The 23,415-nt window shown below is 39.4% G+C and overlaps 3 protein-coding genes across 4 annotated transcripts; 1 reads left to right on the top strand and 2 right to left on the bottom strand.

Moving 5' to 3' along the window:
- Positions 1–328: 328 nt before the first annotated feature.
- Positions 329–15,979, bottom strand: LOC144647060 (phosphatidylinositol 4,5-bisphosphate 5-phosphatase A-like). Of its 2 annotated transcripts, none has more exons than XM_078506801.1 (13): positions 15,837–15,979; positions 12,464–12,574; positions 12,171–12,279; positions 10,828–10,944; positions 9,749–9,868; positions 8,724–8,791; positions 8,510–8,618; positions 5,692–5,804; positions 4,828–4,984; positions 4,289–4,363; positions 4,110–4,178; positions 2,949–3,131; positions 329–2,142 (listed from the first exon to the last, which is right to left on the bottom strand). In XM_078506801.1, exons 1-13 carry the CDS (start codon positions 15,845–15,847, stop codon positions 2,071–2,073), a joined length of 1,314 nt encoding a protein of 437 aa, XP_078362927.1. In that variant the 5' UTR covers positions 15,848–15,979; the 3' UTR covers positions 329–2,070. The 2 variants fall into 2 exon arrangements, with proteins under 2 accessions (XP_078362927.1, XP_078362928.1); XM_078506802.1 differs by having other exon boundaries at positions 9,761–9,868.
- On the top strand, positions 6,666–7,433 carry LOC144645897 (uncharacterized; the record flags this gene model as incomplete). Its single annotated transcript, XM_078505421.1, has 1 exon — positions 6,666–7,433. A coding segment is annotated over one exon (768 nt), but the record flags the coding sequence as incomplete, so codon positions are not given.
- Positions 15,980–20,238: 4,259 nt separating the features above from the next.
- Positions 20,239–21,690, bottom strand: LOC144645722 (uncharacterized). The gene has a single exon (XM_078505273.1). The coding sequence runs from the start codon at positions 21,678–21,680 to the stop codon at positions 20,676–20,678; it is 1,005 nt and encodes a 334-aa protein (XP_078361399.1). The 5' UTR covers positions 21,681–21,690; the 3' UTR covers positions 20,239–20,675.
- Positions 21,691–23,415: the final 1,725 nt, after the last annotated feature.

Raw genomic sequence — 23,415 nt, 5'->3', positions numbered from 1 at the left:
CGTCACACTTTACCACTCTATTTACTTTCGACCCTGCTTTCGACACTCAAGTGAAAACCGCTCTAATGACGTAGTGGTTATTAATAGAGTGCGTGACTCCCCCAGCGACTACTGTGAATTTTACAGTAAACTTCACACGATTTTGTATTTTGCCATTTATCTGAGAACGCATTTCGAGTGTTCGCATTAACGAGACAGTCTAGCTTTCGAAAGTTTTCACAGCAAGATATTCCATTGTTTTGGTCCAAAACAATGAAAATTGTCGCCAGAGCAGTGTTAAACTTATTCCATTCCTTGTGATGTTAAAACGAAATAAAACCGAAATACATTTTGATTTGACTTTTATTTTCAGCATGATCGAACAAACATTTATATACATATTACTTTAGTTTTCAATGTTAAAATATCTACCTAATTTATATTTAATATTTGTATCGTACAGGTATTTTTAATAGCTTTAAATTATTTGTAATTTAGATCACTTTAAAACTTTTAGAAATTCATTATGCAGGTTTACTCGTAGAATTCTTTACTGTCGTTAAAGCATTATGAAGTATGTCTTGTTTCACCTAAGACACTGTTCACAGAACACTGTTTCCTTGAAATTTTTATTCGATCTTTGAACGCAATAAATGAATCGCGAGTGAACTGGACGCCAGCGTAAAACGGGAGGCGCGAAGGAGGGGGGGGGGGGGGGTGGGGAGCGGCGACAAGAAGACTGTGAACAGTTTAAACCTTAATAATTTATTACACAAACTTTTTATCAATTTGTATGAGTGTTAGCAATGCTGAATATATCCTTATGAACAGTCTATATACATCAAAATGCAGAATAATTCCGAAAATAAACACAACCGGGTACCCCAACTACAGAGCTTGTTTCCTATGTTATATCGTTCGGTGGCATTATGTTTTAAATACTTTCGACTTTAATTTAATCCGTAGAAATAGTTTTAAGTTTCATTTATGTTAATTTTAAGAGCTTTGCATGGCATGCAATATAATTCTTATAAGCACCTAAACTGTTTGAGACGGAAAATCATCTTTCCAAATGACAAGTTCTGCTCATTCGGGGAAACAAGTGCCAGTTAATGGCGACATCACTTCTCCAAAAAGTGACTGAAGCCGCGGTTTTTGTCCCAGAAGTTGCTAAGCAACATGACGTATTTATACGCGCGACAGCTTTTTTTGATTGGATAAAATAATTCGGAAATTCTTCGAGTGCTTCAACGAAAATTTGCCAAAACTGCCACTTACTCCCCCGACTGTGCTATCATTGACACAAAATTCCTTTCGACAATATACCCCTTGACAATAAGCACCCCAAACCAATTTAGTGACAATAAGATTGTCGACTGAAAAATGAAATCAATAGAGTTGCTGAAAAGTTACCAGAGGCAACCAATCCCTTACGACAGCGCTCCCTGTATGCTCCGACAAACGGCTAACGCTCAAAACACCAGCCGCTTTAATCTAAAACGATGGTCAAAACTATTAAATTTCTTAAGTTTATAATGGAGGTCACCTACCTTAAATTCCTAGTTGATAACATTAAACAAACATAGTGTTTCTAAATAAAATATTTACAACTTCGTGCGAACGGCTGTTGCCGCAACTTCGAAATGCTATAGGAAACCTCTCTATTGAGGTTTCTTTAGATCTATTGCAAACACTTCACAAAATATATTACAACTCTGTGCATTTATGCTGCATAAATTAAATCCCTCAATTTCGACACAGGGGGCCCTTAAAAAGGTAAAATATACCTGGATCTTTATCCTATAGGGTTTTCGCCATTTTGAATGATCCGGGCTTAAAGAAGTCTATAACCAAACGCACCTTCGGAAAATCTTCGCAATTGACCCGAGCGGCTACGAACACTTTCCGAAAACTGTTGGTTCAAGACTAACAATTAATGACCGTGTTGAGATCACTCAAAATGACGAATACAAAAAACATGTCCAGATGCTGAGAATCTTTTTCTCCGTGTACAATTTAGGTCTCTGCGGTTTGAGAGGCGGTACGAGCATCGCTACGTAAAGAATATTGCTGTTTTGTTGATGCTGTTGTTTACACGTCTTGTGTGGGTTGTTCAACTTGAACTTCGACTGGGTCCTTGTCCTCATCTCGCGGTGGGAGAATCTGTTGAATATTTTAAGATTAAACAAATACAAACAATAAGTCTCGGTTAATCAGACAGAAACTACGCTGCGGAACAAGCGAAATGAGAGCATTAGCTCGACCCCCTCGAAAAGGAGTTTTAACTTAAACTCTACGCAGGCTCGCGAGGCGCGCGAGGTCGCCGCACGAATTTTAGCGCTTTGCGCGTCGCGTTGCTTTCTGCTTCAATTTTTTTTAGAGAAAAGAAAGTCTTTATTGCAGTTTATACTTAGATCCTTCGTCAGATAACGCTTGCCATTAAAGACAATATCCTTTCCACACACCCAACGCGTATTACATGACATGGAGGTTGAAGGGATATTTCACAGCTATTGTCATTATGAACTGTCTTCGCGCCCAGAGGCGCATAGCGCGGAAACAAGATTCCTCCTCGGCAAGCCTGACAGCGTCCATAACTTTTACCAGCCTTGTACTCAGAGTCTTCGTTTTCCTTAACCAGCGGTCGGGAAACGAGAGACCCTGGAAAGTTCTGATTGAAAGTCCGAAAATGCCGGACTTTGCGCATGCCCAGCTTTCAAAAACACGACTCAACGAACTCCTTGGTGTTTTACTTTTGGCCATTTTAATTGCTTTCAAAACCAATCAAAATCGATCCTGTAACGGAACTTTTGAAAGTCGTTCGTTTCGTCAAGCTTGCGCAGTAAGGAACGAAGACTCGAAGCACGATATTGAATTTTTACTCCAAAGAAAAAGTTCTGCAGCCACTGCAAATTTCTTCCGTGATGACTCGAGACAACTTGCAAAACGTTACAAGTGTTGTATCTTACCTCGAATGGATCGCTCACGGAGATAACACAGTCCAGTTTGTAACTGTAATAACACAAGACGTAATGACCAGCCTCCTCTGGCAGACAGTCGAACAATACTGCGCAGCCGTTCTCGCCATACTCGTCTCCGTCCCCCACGGCCCACTCGTACATCTCGTAATCGAACAAATGTTGGAAGCCGACCTACGATCACAAGTTGCACAAGAGTTGCATTACTTTGACGTAATGCGTGACATAGCGTGTAGAATGTCACCAGCCCCTCCCGTCCCCTTTCGTGTGGGTTGCTACCATGTAAGAGCAAATTTTTTATTCGTGCGACTAACTGGTCATACATGTGAAATTACGGAATAAATTCGTTGCCGGTCTAGGATTGGTAGGTAATAAATATTAGGTTTGCAAACAGATAGGTGTCCATAGATCATCCTGGAGCAGCCCACCTAAAACATTGTAAAGTACGCCCCTTCCCCGAGGGCCAAATGTCCGTGCCGACACTACAAGGAATTTCCAAGGAAAATAAAGAAGTGGTTAATTTGCCTTCTTATTACTCTTTTTCCGCCTCGGCACAATCTAAACTATTTTCCCGCGGATGTTAGATTTGAGTTTATTTGGGGAAAACACCCCAGGCATTCATGTAGAAGATCGCAGATAGGCAGTTATTCTCCCTCCGTATCTGCGATACATGCATATTCTCAGTGAATAACAGTCGAACCCCTATTAATTGGCAACCCATTCAGCGGCCACCCCCTGTTAAGCGGCAAGTTATTTAAGTCCCGAAACTGTTATTACTGTAAATTAAACCCCTTTGCCACTATTTAGCGGCCAGCAAGAATGTAATATACAGTTTTTGGCTTTGTTTTCAACAAGGATGGACAGACAAGAGTCTAAAAAAGAAAGTGATGGCTGATAAAGTCATTCAAACACGGGATTATTGTCGTCTTACGTGATTCCTTTTCACGCTACTTTGTATTGAAAAAACGTTAACGTGACCTTTCTAAAAGGCCTAATGCTAATTCCTAGCTAACGAGCCCCTATTAAGCGGCCAACCGCTATTAAGGGGCAGTTGCCACTTCCGCGAATGTGGCCGCTTAATAGGGGTTTAACAGTATACAGTACCCAAACCTTTCTGGTATGTATGGGTATAAAAAATAAACTAGCACAGACCCGGTACAGGCCAATCCAGTCCCAACTGTAGGTCTTGTAATTCTTCACTACGTATACACACAGACCGTCCTACAAAATAACAACAGCACTGCTTTAGTTCACTGATCACTGTCGCTCAGTAAATTCCCGTAAACGGGATTGATTGAAAAAGCAGGACTAAAATAATTTTCATTCCAAACCTCGTTTCCGTACCACGGAAGGCTCATAAGATCCAACTTCCACGAGATAGGATCCTCCATCGATGACAACGCGTCCTACAAGTGGCATACAAAAGGCATATTAAATTCACTGATGGATTACCTGCAAAGTTTACGTCATTTGTTGGCTGTAGAAGACCTTCGGTATTAAGCCTAAATTTGTTACATTCGCTGCAGTCTATTGTTTGGTCATTTGTATCGGTTGTTGCGTACTGTAGGTTTTGTAATAGGCTAGTTTCGAATGACGCTCCACTGACCACAAACAAAAGAATTAAGTCTAGGTTCAGGAGAATAACTTAAATTTTCGTTGGTTTTATTCCCCTCAACCTCGACTTCACCCCTTTGTATAAAACCGTTGGTATGCGACATTGACCAAGTTTAAGCCTAAATATATATTCGCGTCGTTTTGGCATGCGTTCCGACTACACTTCACACTTCTGTCTGGGGCTGTAGTTAAGAGGTGCCTTTGTCAGAAAGGTTGGTACTAGGAAAACTGAATCATCAAAGTGAACTAAACTCACATTAAGGTCGACTGCAAGGGAAGCACCAACGGGTCTGTGATCGCTAGTTTGGTACGCCTGTTGTGACGTGTAACACTCCAGTCGAACTGTGTTTTTCTTTTCCTCTGATTCATGCCACAATACTCTGTCAGTCCAGGCAGGCTTGCGGTATTTTCCACTGGTGGAATATTACAACATATTTTAAAGCCGGTTTATTTAAGGGAATGTGTCATCAAATTCGGTGAAATATAAAAAACCTCTTAAAACAGTGAAGGGACATTTGAATAACACGGCAAATACAAAAGAAGGTACGGATGGCCAAAAGTGACGAAGATTGAAACGGATTGCGTTATGGGGTTTTGAAATAGTGTTGGGCTAAACAGTTTTCAAAGTTAGTCTCGTGTGCTTGAAACTCTTTTTAGTCCCGGGAGACACATTTGGTTGCAATGAAGCTATGGTTTTGTCATTTAGACCCATAGAATTATTTTCTTTCTTATCTCAGCCGTGACACAGTCCCTTAAGCTATAAAAACATGTTTTAGGCCAGTTAAAAATTATAGTACTACATGTAACAATTGAGTGACACATTTTTTGTTGGTTTCCCACCGCCTAGCCAATCATAAACCGAATTAGTCTGTGAGGTGTAGAAGTCAACTGCCGATATACTGCACGTGCCACTCTATTTCTTTGGATTCGCCAGGAAGTTTTGAAAAAAACAGCATTGACAATTAAAAAAAAGACATTAAAAAGTCTGGTAGGGGGTGCGCTGCTTTACTGCCATCTCGTTTATACGGTCACTAGTTTTGGACCTGAACATTATTTTATTGTATATTCATTGTAGCTGTATCATTGAAGCTCATTCCATTAGTAGCTTCACATAACCTACCTTTCTGTGTCCCACTCGTCTGTTCCCAGGTTGTATTTGTAAGTAGGTGGAAAGGAGAGCTCTCCTTCGTGAAAGTTTACAAAGCATTTTCCAGCTTGTTGACCTTGTAAGAGCTAAGCAAAAAAAAATAATAATAATAAATAAACATTTAAAAGATTTAAACTAGTTGTACCTATCGGTAAGTGCCAACGAGCAAAATACTCATGTTTGTTCATAAGAACAGATATTGAATGGTTTTTGATAGAACTATATTTGAAATGACCAAAATATGGTAAATTGTATTTTAGGTAATATGCGAAAAAAGTGCTATTTCTCTGGTGTTCATAAATGACACAGGCTTGATAGCCTGCGTAGCGGGCGCCGTAGTTTCCAACGCGCGTATTCTCGCGATCGCGCACTCTTTTAAACACACTAAAAAACGTACACAGATGTCTGCTACGCAGGCTACGGGTTTGACAGATTGAAACCAATAACTCTTGACAAATCTTTAAATTCTTTTCAACGTTAAAATGTCACAAAATGTAGGCAATAAATGAGGTTTAATCACTGTTTTTTTTAAATTACAACACACGATGGTTAAAATGTTTCCGTCCACAAAAGGGATAGTTGCATTTCAATAAATTCTTATAAATCAAATCCCAAAATCAAAACTGCTAAGATGCTTTTTTAAAAATAATTTTCAGTAGTCGGAGACAGTAATGCACGGGTCAGATTTTAGTCTCGCATGCGAAGTATCATGTTCAGTTACGCAAAACTTGAAAAAATTGAACAGAAAACAAAACTTGAACGGTCAAGGATTATTTGGAGACAAACTTTTTATTCAAGTTAACATTACATTTGCCGTTAGAAGCAAAAAAACTTTTGACTTTCTTGTGTGTATGACATGCAGTAATTTTAGTGAGCGTCGCTTTGTATTGATGTTATTCCTACGCGGAGCGAAAATGCGTGCCAAATAAAATATAAACGGGATATATATAAGCGAGGATAAGTTACCATCGTCTTATAAGAGATACGTGGATGACACTTTAGCCGCGGTTAAAGATATTCCAACTGCCACAGCTTTCCTGTCAACATTAAACGAGGCACACCCAGCAATCAGCTTCACGATGGAAGTTGCAAACAACAACAAACTACCTTTCATTGGAATGGAGCTCATAAAGATCGGAAAACAGCTGAAAACAGGTGTCTACAGGAAAGCAACAAACAAGGGCCTTCTTCTCCACTATCAAAGTCATGTTGATGCTCGCTACAAACGATCCCTTCTAATGACTATGTTAAACCGTGCCCACCGTCTCTCGTCCTCACTAGATCTATTTGCTGAAGAATGTGAAACCTTGAGAGGGATCTTCTTGAAACTAAAGTACCCAGAGAAGTTTGTTAATTCCACCATAACTCGATTCACCGAGTCGCGAAGTCAACAGAAAGTTTGCAATGTTCAAGCAAATGCACCCGTTCGGATTATTCTGCCATTCAAAGACCAAAGATCAGCAGACGTTGTACGAAGACAGCTGTCCGATCTTGGCAAGAAAATAAACAGCGATCTACGCCCAGTTTTCACAAGCAAGAAAATTGCCGACGACATCAATGTAGCAGAGGCCAAACCGCTGCTTATAAATCAACAATGTGTTGTTTACAAATTTAAATGTGATTCGTGTGATGCAGATTATGTAGGCTACACTCGCCGACACCTTTTCCAACGCATTGATGAACATAAGCACAGCTATTGGAAACCACCTGCGTGACGCCCACAACCAGAGTAACAAAGATCTTAACAAGCAATTTACAATCTTGAAGAAATGTCGCGGGAAATTCGAATGCTTGATCTTCGAAATGCTCTTTATCCAGGAGTTAAAACCTAAACTGAACACTCAATCTGACTCCATTAAAGCAAAACTATTTAGTTCGTAATTAACACTCTATACAACTCACATTGTATAGTCTTTAATCTTATGCAACGAGAATTTCACACGCACTCTTAATATATATTGAACTCATCAGAATCTGACTTTTTTAGAATTTGATAATGATGAACCGCGATTCATCGAAACGTCATTTATTTTCGCTGATTTTTATTCTACATTGTAAAACGGTATTTGATTTGGAATAAATCATCGGTCAAACAATTATTATAAACACAATCAACACTCAAAGGAAGCATTTACCCGACTTCAGCATTCTCATAAGTCAAGAAAACTCTATTTGAAGTCAACAGTCCGCTTTTGATTTTCATGTCTCCCTTCGATCGTAAATCAATGGACTCCAAAGTCGAAAGATTATTTCATCGCTTTGAAGACCTTGAAGTTCATTTTTTCGGCGGTCGAATATTCTGTAGGGTTTTCTCTTTCGATTTATAATTCCCTAAAGGGATGAATGACCACATTGAAAATTTTAACAGCGAGCTGCGTGGACGCCATTTTGGTCATTTGCTCTCTAGCAAGGAGTGAGAGACTGGGAACCAGTTGGGAACAATACAACCCAAATATGGGGTTTACTTACACCCAAATATGGTAAAAAAAAGTCCCTTACGCAGAACTTAAGATTTTCTCTGCCTATACACTCATACGCACACGGCTCTATGATTCTGCCGCCTCGACAGCCTCGCCTCTTGGCTCGGCTGTCTCGTTGGCAATTATTCATCTATTCATCTTACAGTTAAAATGCATATGCCAAAGCAATGAAGTGTAAAAAAATGATAATAAAATAAAATATAGATCATTTATAACATGATTGGCTCAGATTCATCAGTAGTGACTTAGCGTTATTTTTCACAATGATGTTGTGTTACGACCCAAACATGGCTGAAAAAGAGACACCCTACCTGATCATGCTTCCATAATGTGGAGTATTCTTTTTTACTACAAAGCCCTTTGATGTTATCAATGGTTTCATTTATTCTGTAGTTGAGGTCACCCAGCCAAAATACATAGCTGAAAAACAAGGGACAATCATTTATTGTGCAACCGTAACTTCCTGTATCTAAGATTGTCTGACAGTTTGGTAGTAATTAAAAAAAAAACGTGCCTTTTTCTTACCTGTGTTCCATAGCTTTCTGTGGTGTACAATTTGGAAATGACAAATACTGACTTATACTTTCGTATTCCTGTGATCAGGTTTGGAAAGAAAACAAATCACAACTGAGTGTCAAAAAATGAAGGTGTCTGCCTCTAAATACTAAAGGCTAAAGTGAAGACTTGAACAGTCCATTGTACTACATCTTGATTGGAGAGCATGCAGTGAAAACATTGCCATTTTTTCTTGTAAATTTGACGATCCTTGAAGGACTGTTAGCAGTCTACCTACTGTTAGCAGTTAGCAGACTGTTAGCAGTTAGCAGTCATAAGTGCATTGTGCAGGTGCTGTGTCATATTTTGATGAGAGCAACCCTCCAAGTTTATTTTTCTCCTTGGTTGCCAGTGAAAAATTAAGCTAACGCTTTCATCCTTCTTCTCAATTTTAGTTGCCAGGCTTCTGTTTTAATTTAGTCGCCAGCTCCAAAATTTTAGTCCCCATGGCGACTAAAATGGTCTTAACTTGGAGGGTTGTAAAAGGGCACATTTAAGTATCCAGTGTACTTAAAAAGCTTACATGCCATGGCAAAATGTTGTTTTTACTTGACACTTTGTTTATGATTTTGAAATATTATTATTTGTACATTAAATGAGTCAACAACTCAGTATTAGCCTGCTCCAGGTGTTCAGTTAGTCGGGAGCAGTATCAAAAACAAGAGAACCTTGAAGAATGGTGAGGGGGGTTTGGGGTTTGAGAGAGTTCTCTAACCTTATTCCCCCCCCCCTTTTTTTTGCTCGCTGTTTTGCATGCTGCTCCCCCCGAATTCCCGGAATGCCCTTATAATATTGTTGCAGCATCCTTTTTTTTTTCAAAAGAGAACTTTTGGTGCAATAGATCAAAGGTTTGGTCTGTGACCTAGTCTTCAATGATTAATTCACACTGGTTTCAGGTACAAAGTGAATAGACATGACTTGTCCGCTCATGTGAACAGTTTGTGTTTCTACAGTGACAGTGCTTTATTATTTTTATTAAGTGCAAACAAACATACTGGATGTACTACCAGATTCCTTTGTTCTTCATAGTCAGCATGTGCAGAGAAGTGACTGTTAATGAAGCAGAAGCTTTGTCCATAAAGAGTAAATCGTAATGATACTGCTCCCTTGGTTCCCTGAAACAAAAGTGGCAAATGCAAATTAACAAAACACCTTTGAGAGAGAAAGACGAAGAAGATGGGGACACATTACAGTCAACTCTCTCTTAATGGACACCTCTATAAGATGGACACCTCCATAAAACGGACACCTGGTGTTGGTCCTATCCCTGCCATTTTACTTTAACTTAACTCCTTATAAGAGGGACACCTCTCTAAGACAGCCAGTTTAAATAGCTGGTCCAGATGGTGTTTTGGGATCTGCAAACTAAAGTCGCATGGTCCATCTAATGACCTTCTGTCAAAATCTTGTAAGTCACTGTGAGCGAGGAGGATGACAACAGGCTGACCCAAGAAGTGGCAGAATGAAAACATTTACCGGGCAATTTATTAAAAACAGGCATGCAGTTTGCTAACACCTGGAGACTGGCTGAGAACAAAAATGTGGAGTAAACGGCAGTGGTCTATCTATGAGCATTTGCATGAGGCGAAGACTTTAAGTGTGTGCACGAAGATAGATGTTTGTATACAGCTATTTCAATAAACGTTGTCGGGTCAAGGCTTAAAGCTAAAAGGCAAGACCGTATGGCATTCTGGGTATTCACTACAAATTTGCATATAAGCTTCATTAAATGTACAAATTTGTATTTCGCACGTGGAGAATTCACGAGTTTGTTTTTCCTCTCAGGAGGCCTTTCTGTAGCTTTACTTTCACTGTCGCTTAGCTCTGACTTTTGAAAATTCTTCTAAAATTCAGTGTGACTAAAAGCACCTTGTTTCACATAACTGAATAAATAGAAAACATGCAAATTCGCGTTTGTCATGTCACTATATATTTTAGTATTCAACACGTGCAGTTGCTCTCTTCTTCTACCCATACTGCCTTTCAGTCTTGTCTTTTAGCTTTGATCCGGACAACGTTAACTGAAATAGCTGTATTCAGGCTATTATTCAAGTGATTAAAGTCCATTCTTTACCAGTAGTCCAAGTAGTGCAGTTTTGCAGTAGCCAGGTCTAATTTCACGAACAAACGGAAGATGCTTGGTGTGGACGGCTACAAGATGCACCATTCCAAGCATGCGGATTGACTTAAGCTGCAATGAGACATAAACAACCATAACTTACAAGTTCCCAAAAGTAAATTTCTCAGAGTAAACTTCAGTATTCTTGAATCAGAAGATGAGCACTATAGAATGATGTTAACTTTATACTTCACTTAAATCATGACTATTATGTACTTAAATTATGTAGTAAATAATAAAGATGGTAAATTTTAAGCTCGCTAATAAATAATGAAGATGAAGTATTCAACATGACTCGAGCATGGGACAAAGAAAAATTCTGAGTCCCCGACGGGAATCGAACCCATGGCCTCCCAGATACCGGTTGGGCGTTCTAACCAACTGAGCTACCAGAGACTCGTTGTGAGCTGGGCCAATTTTACTACGTTGATAAGTTACACGCGTCCTGCATACTGCTAGGATCAGCAATGTCGAATTCATCAAGTTTGTAGTAAATAATAAAGATGGTAAATTTTAAACTCGGATCCTAGCAGTATGCAGGACGCGTGTCACTTATCAACCTAGTAAAAATGGCCCAGCTCACAACGAGTCTCCCGTAGCTCAGTTGGTTAGAGCGCCCAACCGGTATCTGGGAGGCCATGGGTTCGATTCCTGTCGGGGACTCAGAATTTTTCTTTGTCCCTAGATGCTCGAGTCATGTTGAATACTTCATCTTCATTAAATTATGTACCTATAGCACTTAACTGAAGCAGACAAAGTTTTTAAAGGAAGGAATGAAGTTAAACTAGAATTTGCTAGACTGTTCACAGTCCCCTATTTTTCCGTAAAGTCATTGAGATTGATTGTTGAGTTCGACCGGCTGCCTTCTTGGTTCCTGAACGCCAGTGAAAACTGGGGAGAATCCCCCACCCCCACGCTATAAGCACCCCTCATCCCTACCCACAGGCTTTTTGCCTCCCCAGTTTTCGCTCCAATCAGGAACCATGATGGCAGCCTGTTGAACTCCATGATCGTTCACTACGGCTTCACAGAAAAGAGGGGACTGTGAACAGTCTAAGAATTTGCAGAAACTAAAAAACATCCATGGAAGGGATTTCAATAGATATTTTTTCTAATAAATTACACATGGCTTTGATCACAACACTATTTTCCCTTGTGCTGCTCATGTATAAGAACAGCATAAAATTATGTTTGTAAGTTTGAGTGTTGTTTTCTTTCCAGTGATAAAATAACTTAAGTTATAACTCAAGAGAAAACAATACTTGATTCAGAAGGTAATTATTAGTGTCAAGTAATACCTTGACCAGGCCATATGCTCCTAGGTATGCTTGTAGGATCTTTACCCAGGAATTTTCCTTGATGTATTCAATTAATAATGACTGTGGTTTGGCATCAACCTCCTGCAGACTAAACAGTAGTTGGGTATAACTTCAGAATCATACTGTTAGGGATTATAATTACATATTGCTTTTGATCAAACAAAATCAAGTTTGACACATGTACAATAAACAAGGTTTGACTGTATTTCAGCTTATCTGTATAGTTATAATCATCATAAAAGATTTAAACATGACAAAGATGAAGTTCATACCCCACAGCAACAATGTCAGGGAGTTGTTCTTCATTGTCGAGATGCAAGAATGATCTGAAGTCTTCATCTGGTGGCTGCGTTACTTTGACATTCCATGTACACACATGAACTCTGAAGAGAAAACCAATATTACCAGTAATTATAATGGCAGCAGACAAATTAAAGCCTAGAGAGGCTCACTGTACTAACAGTTTATACGCTGGACTCCAGATTCAAGCCTTGCCAGTATTGTTGAGTTGTTGTTCTTAAGCAGGACAATCCATAGTCACAACCAACCAGGGGGCACAATGGCTAGTTAGTAAGTTGTAAGTAAACCTGCGATACCCATGCGTACTTGTGTAAGCTGGCAATTTCCTTCTGGGTATATAGAAGTGCGGCAACAACAAGCTCTCAAGCTTCATTAATCTATAACAATTATTTAACATGGCAACCACAGGCTTCCCAAGCTCAAAAGTCGTCTTTTTGATGTGTTTTTAGAGCCCTTCGGGCGGCCGACTCTACATACGTGGTGTATGCGACAGCTTGTGTATATAGAGAAATGTATGGGAAAATCACGGATTCTCAAAAATCGGGTAAATAACTATCTATTTTGAAATAAAGTTTACCTACCTCAAATGTGTCGCTTACTTGTGTCTTGTGCCGAATTTGAAGCCATTCCGACGCCATTTAGCGAAGTTATTCGAAGTCGTTGTCTCCCCTTCTAAAAAGAAGGAAAGGCAGACCACTCCATCGATCGGTGGCCAGAGCTCACTCCACAAATCGCTCTCCCCTCAAAAGGAAAAGTCCCGAATCGCAATAAAACCAACAGTTCCATAAAGCCCAATAAATTTCACTCCACATACGTGTGCTTCGGCGGTCGAAAGTCTCGTAAAGAACGAGAAATTTTGCTTTAAATTCGCCTATTCGGCTTTCCAGATGTGTTTGTGACCGACCTCGCGCCAACGGTCAAGTTTCACGCTAGGACTCCCAAGGGATGTTTTCTGAAAGCTGTATGGTTCGCTAATCACAGCCATGTTTACATATGTCAGGGAAAAGCCGCGTAAATATAAATCTGGCACCTCCACGTGCAGAATAAAGCAAGATATTCGCAAGCATTAAGACAAGATAATATCCCAAAGTCGCAGGAAATTTTGTTCGATCCCCGCGTCGATCAAAAACTACATTTTGTATGATTGCGGCTTCAGGGCTTCAGCCCTAGCGTGAAACTTGTTGTCGTGTTGTCAGCGCGTGACTTGGTTCTAATGGACCAATCAGAGTTGGGGATGAAACCAGATACTTGTCGTTGAGTAACGACCGTTGGCGCGAGGTCGGTCACAAGCAAATCTGGAAAGCCGAATAGGCGAATTTAAAGCAAAATTTCTCGTTCTTTACGAGACTTTCGACCGCCGAAGCACACGTATGTGGAGTGAAATTTATTGGGCTTTATGGAACTGTTGGTTTTATTGCGATTCGGGACTTTTCCTTTTGAGGGGAGAGCGATTTGTGGAGTGAGCTCTGGCCACCGATCGATGGAGTGGTCTGCCTTTCCTTCTTTTTAGAAGGGGAGACAACGACTTCGAATAACTTCGCTAAATGGCGTCGGAATGGCTTCAAATTCGGCACAAGACACAAGTAAGCGACACATTTGAGGTAGGTAAACTTTATTTCAAAATAGATAGTTATTTACCCGATTTTTGAGAATCCGTGATTTTCCCATACATTTCTCTATATACACAAGCTGTCGCATACACCACGTATGTAGAGTCGGCCGCCCGAAGGGCTCTAAAAACACATCAAAAAGACGACTTTTGAGCTTGGGAAGCCTGTGTGGCAACCAGCATAATACCCTGTTTTATGCTGTTGAAAATAATTGAGGCAAAAATCTATCTACAATGGCAATACATTTTTTTATTAAAAATATATCACCCAACTACTACCTAATGAAACATATTAAATTATTTAATATGTTGTGTCTTGCACATTTCTTAATTCTTGTCATTAATTTTGCTGTGAAAGTCATTATTGATATTGAGCTCATGTTTATTGCGAAAATCGCTCAATATAGCTATTTTTGACCCAGTACAGGGATCCCAGCTCAGCGAGTATGAAGAAAAAGAGCCGGCCTATAGCTATGTCACCAGGGAACTCCCCTTTGGCATTGTAGATATGCCTACAGCTCACATTTTATATATCACTTACTAGGAAAATGCAGCAATAAAAGGACACAAGGGAAACGAAAAATTTCTTTAGTTACTAAAAAAGGGCATAGTTCTGACAGCCATTATCAAACCCAGTTTGGTGGAATTAAGGAAGCCAAAAGCTTATTTCAACACAGGTGACTTATTAGTTGTATGACATAACAGTTTTTCCTGTTTGTATTACTTTTTAATACAAATACACTTTGTTTTCACACACAAAAGAAAATAAATTAAATTTTGAAAGAATGGCAGAAAATGTGCATTCACGTACCAAACTATTAATTTATTTTTCAAGAGTTCACAATATAATTTGCATATACATCTAGAGGCCTAGGTATATGTTATTTTTTTCCACCATAAAACAAATCCTACTGCAGTCTGTTAAAGATGTGATCAAATTGACTGGTTGTTGTGGAAAAAATTAAACACCACATATTAAGCAGAGAAACAAGGAAGGGAACAGCTAGCATTGGTCAAGTCATAAATTTTCTTTCCGTTACCATGCTGTACGTAATAAAATTATAATTTAAAAACAACACGCACGGCATTTAAACATGCCCGAGGGCTAGCTTACATAAAGGATTAAAAAAGACGAAATGTATAAACTTTTCAAGATATCTGCGACATCCATTCGCTTCGATTCAACTACAATTTACATCCACGAACTTCTTGTCAAATCATTTTCTCTCTCTTTCTGAACAATATCAATCTAATATAAGCTTCCATTCGTACTAAAATGTAACATGCATAGTCCGCCTTAGACAAAACCAGATTGTGAGTAAGCAAAGGCGATGTTATAGAGATTTAATGGAGAATGTTTTGCGAAACCATTTGGTTCAACGGATGAAAGCAAATATCAAAATCGAATGTACGTTTAGCTTGCCCATCAATTACGGTAATCTAATGCATGTGTCAATGCGACGAAACCGATCGCTGTTTTACTTTTTCATCTTTTTTAAGGGAAAAAAATCACAAAATTCGACCATTGAAATGCAACAATAAGCTACAAACGCAAAAAATAATATCAAAAGTCAGATCTTTGCAAGCCTTACTTTCATAAGCTTTAGATCTGAACAATCGTGTCCGGAAAGCTATAGAAAGCCAGGCGTCTTTTTTTTCATCCAATCAACCTCACAACAATGCCACGTCAAGACAGCCAAGATTTTAACTTCAAACGCTCATAAGTCATCGCTTACCTCAAACTCATATCGTCTGTGCAGAAGAAGAGACTGAAATGTTCCCCGGCGGACCACAACAGGTATAATTGTGGGTAAAAAACTTGCAGGTAACTCAAAATATCGCCGAGCTTCGCTCAAAGACGAACAGCTGCAAGATGTTTACCCTAATGGCAGTGCACGCTGACCAAAGAGAGCGGAAAACATCCTTTTTGGCGCGGAGGTTGGCCCGAGAGTATCAAACCGGGGGAAAATTTGGGGAAATCGGGGAAAGCAATAAGGAGGGGGCGGGGAAGCAATTTAAAGGAAAGCTACTTCTCCAGATAAGATTATTTGAAAGTGCAAAACTTTTGACTTGTTCCAGTAGCCCTATGCCACTATCCCTGTCAGTGTTTTAAGTGGGGTGGGGTCCCGGGGGGGGGGGGGGCACTCCCATATATGAGCTATATAGGTATGTGCCGCTGTGAAGGGTATGTTTTTCAAAGAGTTTAGTCTGGGATAGAGTATAGAGATCAGAGAGTTTTGGTCTAGAATAGGGTATCATTTGCCAAGAAACTGATCAGTGGTATCAACCTCGTTCCCAGGGCTTTTCCCTTGGTGATTTGAAACGTGCGGGAAAAGACCCTGGCATCGGCCGTTCACGTGATTATCTTAAATATTCCGCGGAATTCTAATTTATGCAACGGCTGGTAAATCTCGCTAAAACAAAAGTGAATAGAATAAGTTTTCTCTGCGTTTTCTGTAAAAAAAAATGGAGCAGTCAACTCCCAAAAATACACGCTCGGAATTCACTTTGCCGGCTCTGTGATGGTGAGTACGAAAGCCATCATTTTGCTTCGGGTTTTTGCCATTGATGACATCGAAGCGCTCGGCAACCCTTGACGGGTCCGAGATGCACGGAAAAACCTCCGCCAAGCAGCTAATGTTTGGAGAAAATCCGGCACGTTACGATGAAAGCGATCTTAAAAAAACAATGGAAAAGGATTCTTCGTCCTATTGAACTGAGCTCCTAACGATATAAACCAAATCACTGGAGCAAATCTGGACAGTCTAGAGGTCACAGGTCTGCCGGCGTATACACAGTTTCCTGTTTGACACCTCTAGCTCATGTTTCGCTACACGGATTGTTTTGGCTCTTTTCTATTTGCAAGATATTCTATAAGCTCTCAAAATGGTCGCTCTGGAAGGACAGGATCTGAAATATTCCGTGATAATGTTGATTACTTGCATTGTGATGCCGGGTTCGGCTGTTTAATTTCATGTAATACCGTTGCAAGATGTATTGTATCATATCACGGATGACATTATCTTTGTCCGGCTTTTTCAGAGCTTTACTTCGAGAAAGCTAAATGTTTATTTTATAGAGAGACATTCTGTGTAGTAAAGGTTATGCTTCTTGTATTAATTTGATCGAACGTTTTGTCTATTGAGCTCGATGCTCCCTTGTTCGCTAGGTTACGTTGTGGCACCGCATGATTTCAATGCAGATTTGAAATCTCACACGCGCAAGTTGAATATGTTGACTGTTTTTCGTGTTGTATATGCCATTATATATAAAAAAAAATCCTCTTAAAGTGGCTTTAAGCGAAACAGAGGACATTTGCGGTGGTTTAGAGCCATTCCAAGCTGACTGAGCAAACCGAAAACAGATAATTCATGCGTTGCCTTGGTTCAATTGATGCTATCTAAAATTTATGACACCACAGGTAACCAAAGCGTACTATGAGAGTTTGTATGGATGTACTAAGAAGGCTTGTATGGATTTGAAATAAAGTTGAGAAAAATATCCCTTTTTACCGGCGAAAAGTTATAATGAAACTTTAAACCTTACCTGGTGTCACGTTTTTGTATTTCTAGTGCTTTAGAAAGTCATACGCGCGATTTTCGTCTTAACCGTCTGTTGTGTACGCAACAGACGGTTAAGACGAAAATCGCGCGTACGACTTTCTAAAGCTATAGAAATACAAAAACGTGACACCAGGTAAGGTTTAAAGTTTCATTAAAACTTTTCACCGGTAAAAAGAGATATTTTTCTCAACTATATTTCAAATCCATACAAGCTCTTATAGTAAATCCATACAAACTCTCATAGTACGCTTTGGTTACCTGTGATGACACCCAAGATTTTCGGGTGTCTGAAGCTCACGTGACCGGCCGATGCCAGGGTCTTTTCCCGCCCGTTCCAAATCACCAAGGGAAAAGCCCTGGGAACGAGGTTGCAGTGGTATGAAGAATTAAGTCCAGAATAGGAATAGGAACTCGGAAGAGAAAAATCGTTGTGACAACGTTTGTTGACTTACAGTGATGCAGTTTTTAAAAGAAGTAAGTCTGGAATAGGGTAGGGATTTTCGGTATCTAGTCTAGTATAGGGTAGGCATGAATAGATTGTGCTAGTAAATTCAGGAAAAGTTGCTTCATATACCCAAAAGTTGCTCTAAAGTTGCTCAAATATCAAAAAGTTGCCACCAAAATTTAGAAAAGTTGCTTGCTCTAGAGTCGTTTTGTTTTAAATAAATACTCAAAACGTGTTTGTTTGTTTAAGACATTTTCATTAAATATTCTTACAATCATTAAAAGAGGCCAAAAAGCCATTAATGTTATATGAGAAATATAAATACTTATGTTTTATAAACTATATACTATATACAAGGCTAAAAAGAGTTAAAATGGTAAAATTAATACGATAAAACCAAACGTTTTCGGCTGTTTGCCATCATCAGGGTTGATCCCTGATGATGGCAAACAGCCGAAAACGTTTGGTTTTATCATATTAATTTTACCATTTTAACTCTTTTAGCCTTGTATATAGTATATAATAAATACTTATATAAATACAATATACTCTAACTAGTCAACCTTGTAAAGTTTACTTGGATGGGCATCATAATGTTTACTATAACCAAAGTTTTAAAAAAATCCTTCAAAATAAAACGACCTTTTATGGTTTGGATCGGTTTTATATCAATTTGTTGCTCAAAAGTTGCCAAGGAAGGCAAAAGTTGCCCTAGGTTGCTGGTACTATAAAAAGTTGCTCAAAACGCTGAAAGTTGCTCAAAAGTTGCTGAGCACAATCTATTTATTCCTAGTATAGGGTTGCAAAATCAGCTGAAGATGGTCTGGTATAGGGTAAGGGTTTCAGAGTTCCAGCGGCACACCACCATCCAAAAATATACAGGGTGCCCCCCCTGGGGGTGAGGTGGGGAGGGAAAGATAGGGGGATTTGACTGTCTCCCCATAATGCCAACTTTTGAACATTCCAATGGCATTTTAACATTTTTTTTTCAATAGCGGTTAGTGGCTCTTTTTGCTGTAAATTAATCTCAGCTAGCTAGGTTCAAAAATGGTGGGTGGCATGTTGGCAGCCATTCTCGTAGCGACAAAAGTTTTTAACAACTTTCGTTGCTACGATTTCTGCCTGGTTTACTCCCTTGTTTTGCCCCTCTTAATAAACTGCCCCTGGGTGTCCCAGGATGGTGGGAAGCATGTATCTCCTGAAACACTTACCCTATTTTAGATCAAGATACCCAAATATTTTCTTGACCCAATTTTCATGCTTGAACCCCAAAAAGATAACCCTATTTGCACACCAGATCCTTCCCAGGAACTGTTTCAGTCTGCTTAACATTTGAAAAGAGGTTCAATTTCCAGAAACCACAAATATGCGCACAAAACGCAGCGATTATGTTTTTATTAAATTATTAAATAATTTAACTTACATATTTCCATTTATATTTTGTATATAATTTCTTAGATAGTTTTTACTTGGAATAATACATGGCCCCATAAAATGTTTTAGCTTTAATAAGCTCTACCGCGCCAAAATAAAAGTTGTTGTTGTTGCAAATTTATTCTTATTAAAAGGTGAAAAATAACAATCAAAGTAGTTAATTCAAGGAATTATACCAATTAATTCCTTGCCAGAGTATACAAACCATAGTAACAGAAATCTGTAAAGAAATTCTGTGCGACTGTGTAGCACATGTATTGCAACGATAATTAAAATGTAAATGAAAATACACAAACCATAACCTATTTTGGACCCCAGGGGGGGGGGGGGGTTACTCAAAAAGTTTTATACAGTGAGGCTCCACCCCGAGATCCAACCTGTTACCCTTTTATGTACCATTTTGAAAGAAGAGGCACCACTTTTGTATACCTTTTACCGAAAAAGGTACCCCACTCATATATCCAAAAAACATGACATACCGTAGAATTCCAGTTATAAGCCCTGGGCTTATACAACTTCGTAAGGGTTTTTTGGTGGGCTTATAAGCGGGGGGGGGGGGGGGGTTATAAGCGGAATGAAAAAAACGTTTCGAAACAAGCCACAAGAGTGTTGATGGAAATACGATTTAATTAAGTTAAAAACGCATAATAAAGCAACATTTAGCCCTATTCAGTACTGTCATCTGGTAGAGGGGGGCTTATAATCGGATGAATTTTTTTTTCAGGATGATGGGCCTATAACCGGGGGGGCTTATAAGCGGGGGGGGGGGGGGGGCTTATAACTAGAATTTTACGGTATGCCTAATACAACCTCGTTCCCAGGAAGTCTTGATGCCATTTTATGTAGCGTTAAATAAATTTAAATAATACAGCCCTTTTAAATAACTAAATAACCCTACCCTTTTATACACCTGAAGCACAATCTCATCCCTGGGATTTCGGACCAAAATGGCTAAAAAACCTTGCCCTCTGGCATTGCACATAACTACAGTGTATATAGCTTATATTTGAAAAGGGGTATCCTCCAACCAGGCTTGCAGTTTGGGTTTCATATAAACCTTGGGAATTCCACTTTCCACCCCCTCTAGTTATCTAGTACTCACCAAACATACTTTTTTGCCTTTTTTATATTGCTTAATTAACTTTTTCCCAGCCAGGTGGTCTATTAAAATAAACTTCATTTTCACTTTGGGGCTTTTTGTTTTCCTTATCTTCATGTTCAGAATTCTCTGCTAGTTCTATGACTGTAAAAAGACCGAAATGATCACTGGGTAGAATGCCAGATTTTGTCACCTTATCGCCAACAATTCTCATATCTTTAACTTTAAAGTCTGACAGCTTGCAAAGAACACGATCAAGCCGAGCTTGATAACTTGTTGCATTAACTGTCCTTCTTAGTACTGAAGCGAATGGAGTCTTACTGCGGTCCCAAGTGTACCCATTATTGTCAGTGTTTCCAGGAATAGAAAGCCAGGCATCAATCCATGGCGCGGGCAGGACAATATCACCATCAGCTTTATCTTCAATGTTCAGGTCACCCATGACACAAACATTGTCATAACCAGAAATAATTTGAAATGACTCTTTCAACTGTGCTTCACGTAATCTAGTGCGAAAACCTGCAGGTGGTAATTTCGTGGCTGCAAAAACAAATTTAACACTCGCCGACGAAACAGAGTTCTCTGTTTCTGAAACAACCAGTGTACGACTTGGTGAAATCTTGGACCGGTAAACTTGCCATTTATCAACAGGAAATGAACTCAAAATAACAACACAATGTTTAGACGGCCCCTCTTGCAATCGTTTCACGACGTCAGGTGGAATCAAACGATATCTTGAAAACCAGTGTTGTTCTTGCAAAACTGCCAGGTTTTCTAGAGTAACTTCTTGAAAAGTCAAAAGATCTGGTTCGAGATCTTCCACGATTTGTCCGAGTGCTTCTATTCTTGCACGCCTCTTTTCAGTATCATACCAAATGTTGTACGTAAGCATGCTTATTTCCTTTGATCTAGTATTACCAAAGGCTGCACTACCACCAAAACGTACGTTCATAAAAGCACGGAGGATGAGCAGAACAATAACTACTACTGAAACAACTAGCAACGGACCTCTAGCTCGAGGAACAGTAAACGAAGCCATGTTGTTTATTTTCCGCATTCCTTTCCGACACGATAACCGTCAGGCGTTCCAAGTCGTTCTAACTTGTACCCAGTGTATTGGCCATATTTTCGGAGTTGCGTAGGGAACTGGGGGGACTCCATCAATCGATAAAAACGACAAAAACGACACCACCACATGAAAGATCACGATGAGATTGATCATTTGACCAAGTTTGACGCTTTTAATATGGGCAGAGACCGGGTAAAATGAAAACTGGGATTTGGGCAAATTTTTCATAGTGGGAAAATGACTTGGGTCACTGGGACTCAGTCTTACTGGGATTCGTTCAATTACAATAGGAATCACAGAAAGCAAAATAGAACTGGGACTGGGATTTTGAAAATTTATGAAAACAATTGGCTGGGAAATGGGATTTTAGGCAAAATTTGGGCTGGAAATTATACCCCTTCAGGGGGCTTTTTTAACAAGGTTGGTTCAAAAGTCATACAAAAACCATATAAATGTTTAAAATTTGTTATGATTTCTGTGATACTCTTAAAATTGGGCAAGCACAATGATTTCATCTCAGTTTATTCACAATAGAAGGTCTATGACAGGATTTTACAGCTGTCGCAAAACTGATGAAAAACTTAAGAGTGGTGTGACTTCGTTAAAATTTGAAACCTGCCCCAGTTCTCTGTTCAACTCCGAAATGGCCAAAATTCTAGCTTCAGAGAAACAGATCTAGACCATATATGGAGAGAGGTCGAAAGATGGACAAACAGTCAGGCTTTGTGGAGGGCGTTTGAAAAACTAGTTGGGAATAATTTGTAGCTTTGTCTTTGTCAGAATTTAAAATAAAACTTTCAAAATTTAGTTGTAAAGCCAGTGCTTTATTTTCTCATTGTGTTGCAGAAATTTTCTCTTATTTCTCCCATTGGGTTTTATACCCTAGAAATGCTGCTTTACACTCTATTTTTTCCCTGAAATCACCAGTGAGTATTACAATACAACTTGGTATATATGCCTGTATAAGGTAAAGGTAAAGCCTGTTGTCGTGCCTAGTGGTCCATCAGGAATGTAGCTTATCCTGGTGTCTGTAGCAGTTATAAAGTGGCTGGAAGTATTTCTACTCCCTGCATAGGATGCTAGTCCATCAGGCTTACCCCCAGGAGTAATTCCACCAGTTCTCATTTATACACGTGGGTGGAGAAAGGTACAGGTGCCTTGCCAAAGAACATTTCAACACAGATTGAGTGGTCTGGGTTTGAGGCCTGGCCAGAGTCAGTCAGCAAATTCAAAGAGCCACGATGGTTTACAGGTCTCTGCACGGGTTGCCTCCAGACTACCTATCATCTAAATTTGAAAACCGAGAAACCGCGAACAACCTAAGGGACTCTGAAAACAAACTCGATGTTCCATTACCGCGCACTAACTAGTACAAAAACAGCTTTACGTACAGTGGCGCCATCTTGTGGAACAGTCTTCCTAATAACGTAAGACAAGCAGAGTGCCGTGGGTAATTTAAAAAACTAATTGAACGAGTACTCTAGGGCACGGCATTCGTGGAAAGCAGCTTTTTATTTTTGTACATCTATTTTTATTTTTCCCCTCTTTCTTGTATATATATTCATAATTAGATTGTTGTATTGCGAGCTGATAAATTTGACCGTGTTTTTAAATAAAGATTCTCCATCCATCCATCCGCAGATCCAGGATTTTTCTTAGGGGGATGCACCACTACCTAAACACCAATAAACCACAGTTTTTTTTT

Source organism: Oculina patagonica, chromosome 3, assembly GCF_052425735.1.
Source record: "Oculina patagonica isolate OP01 chromosome 3, crgOcupat, whole genome shotgun sequence".
Classification (NCBI taxonomy): domain Eukaryota; kingdom Metazoa; phylum Cnidaria; class Anthozoa; order Scleractinia; family Oculinidae; genus Oculina; species Oculina patagonica.
This window is presented reverse-complemented; position numbering and strand designations above follow the sequence as displayed.

What these genes read in the sequence shown, in the direction of transcription:
- LOC144647060 (XM_078506801.1), bottom strand. An exon ending in GAGCATATGGCCTGGTCAAG is followed by an intron (nt 10,945 to 12,170) that starts GTATTACTTGAC and finishes GTCTCATTGCAG; the next exon opens with CTTAAGTCAATCCGCATGCT. An exon ending in GACGAGTGGGACACAGAAAG is followed by an intron (nt 4,985 to 5,691) that starts GTAGGTTATGTG and finishes ATATTCCACCAG; the next exon opens with TGGAAAATACCGCAAGCCTG.
- LOC144645722 (XM_078505273.1), bottom strand. Translation starts at nt 21,680, where the DNA reads ATGGCTTCGTTTACTGTTCCTCGAGCTAGAGGTCCGTTGCTAGTTGTT.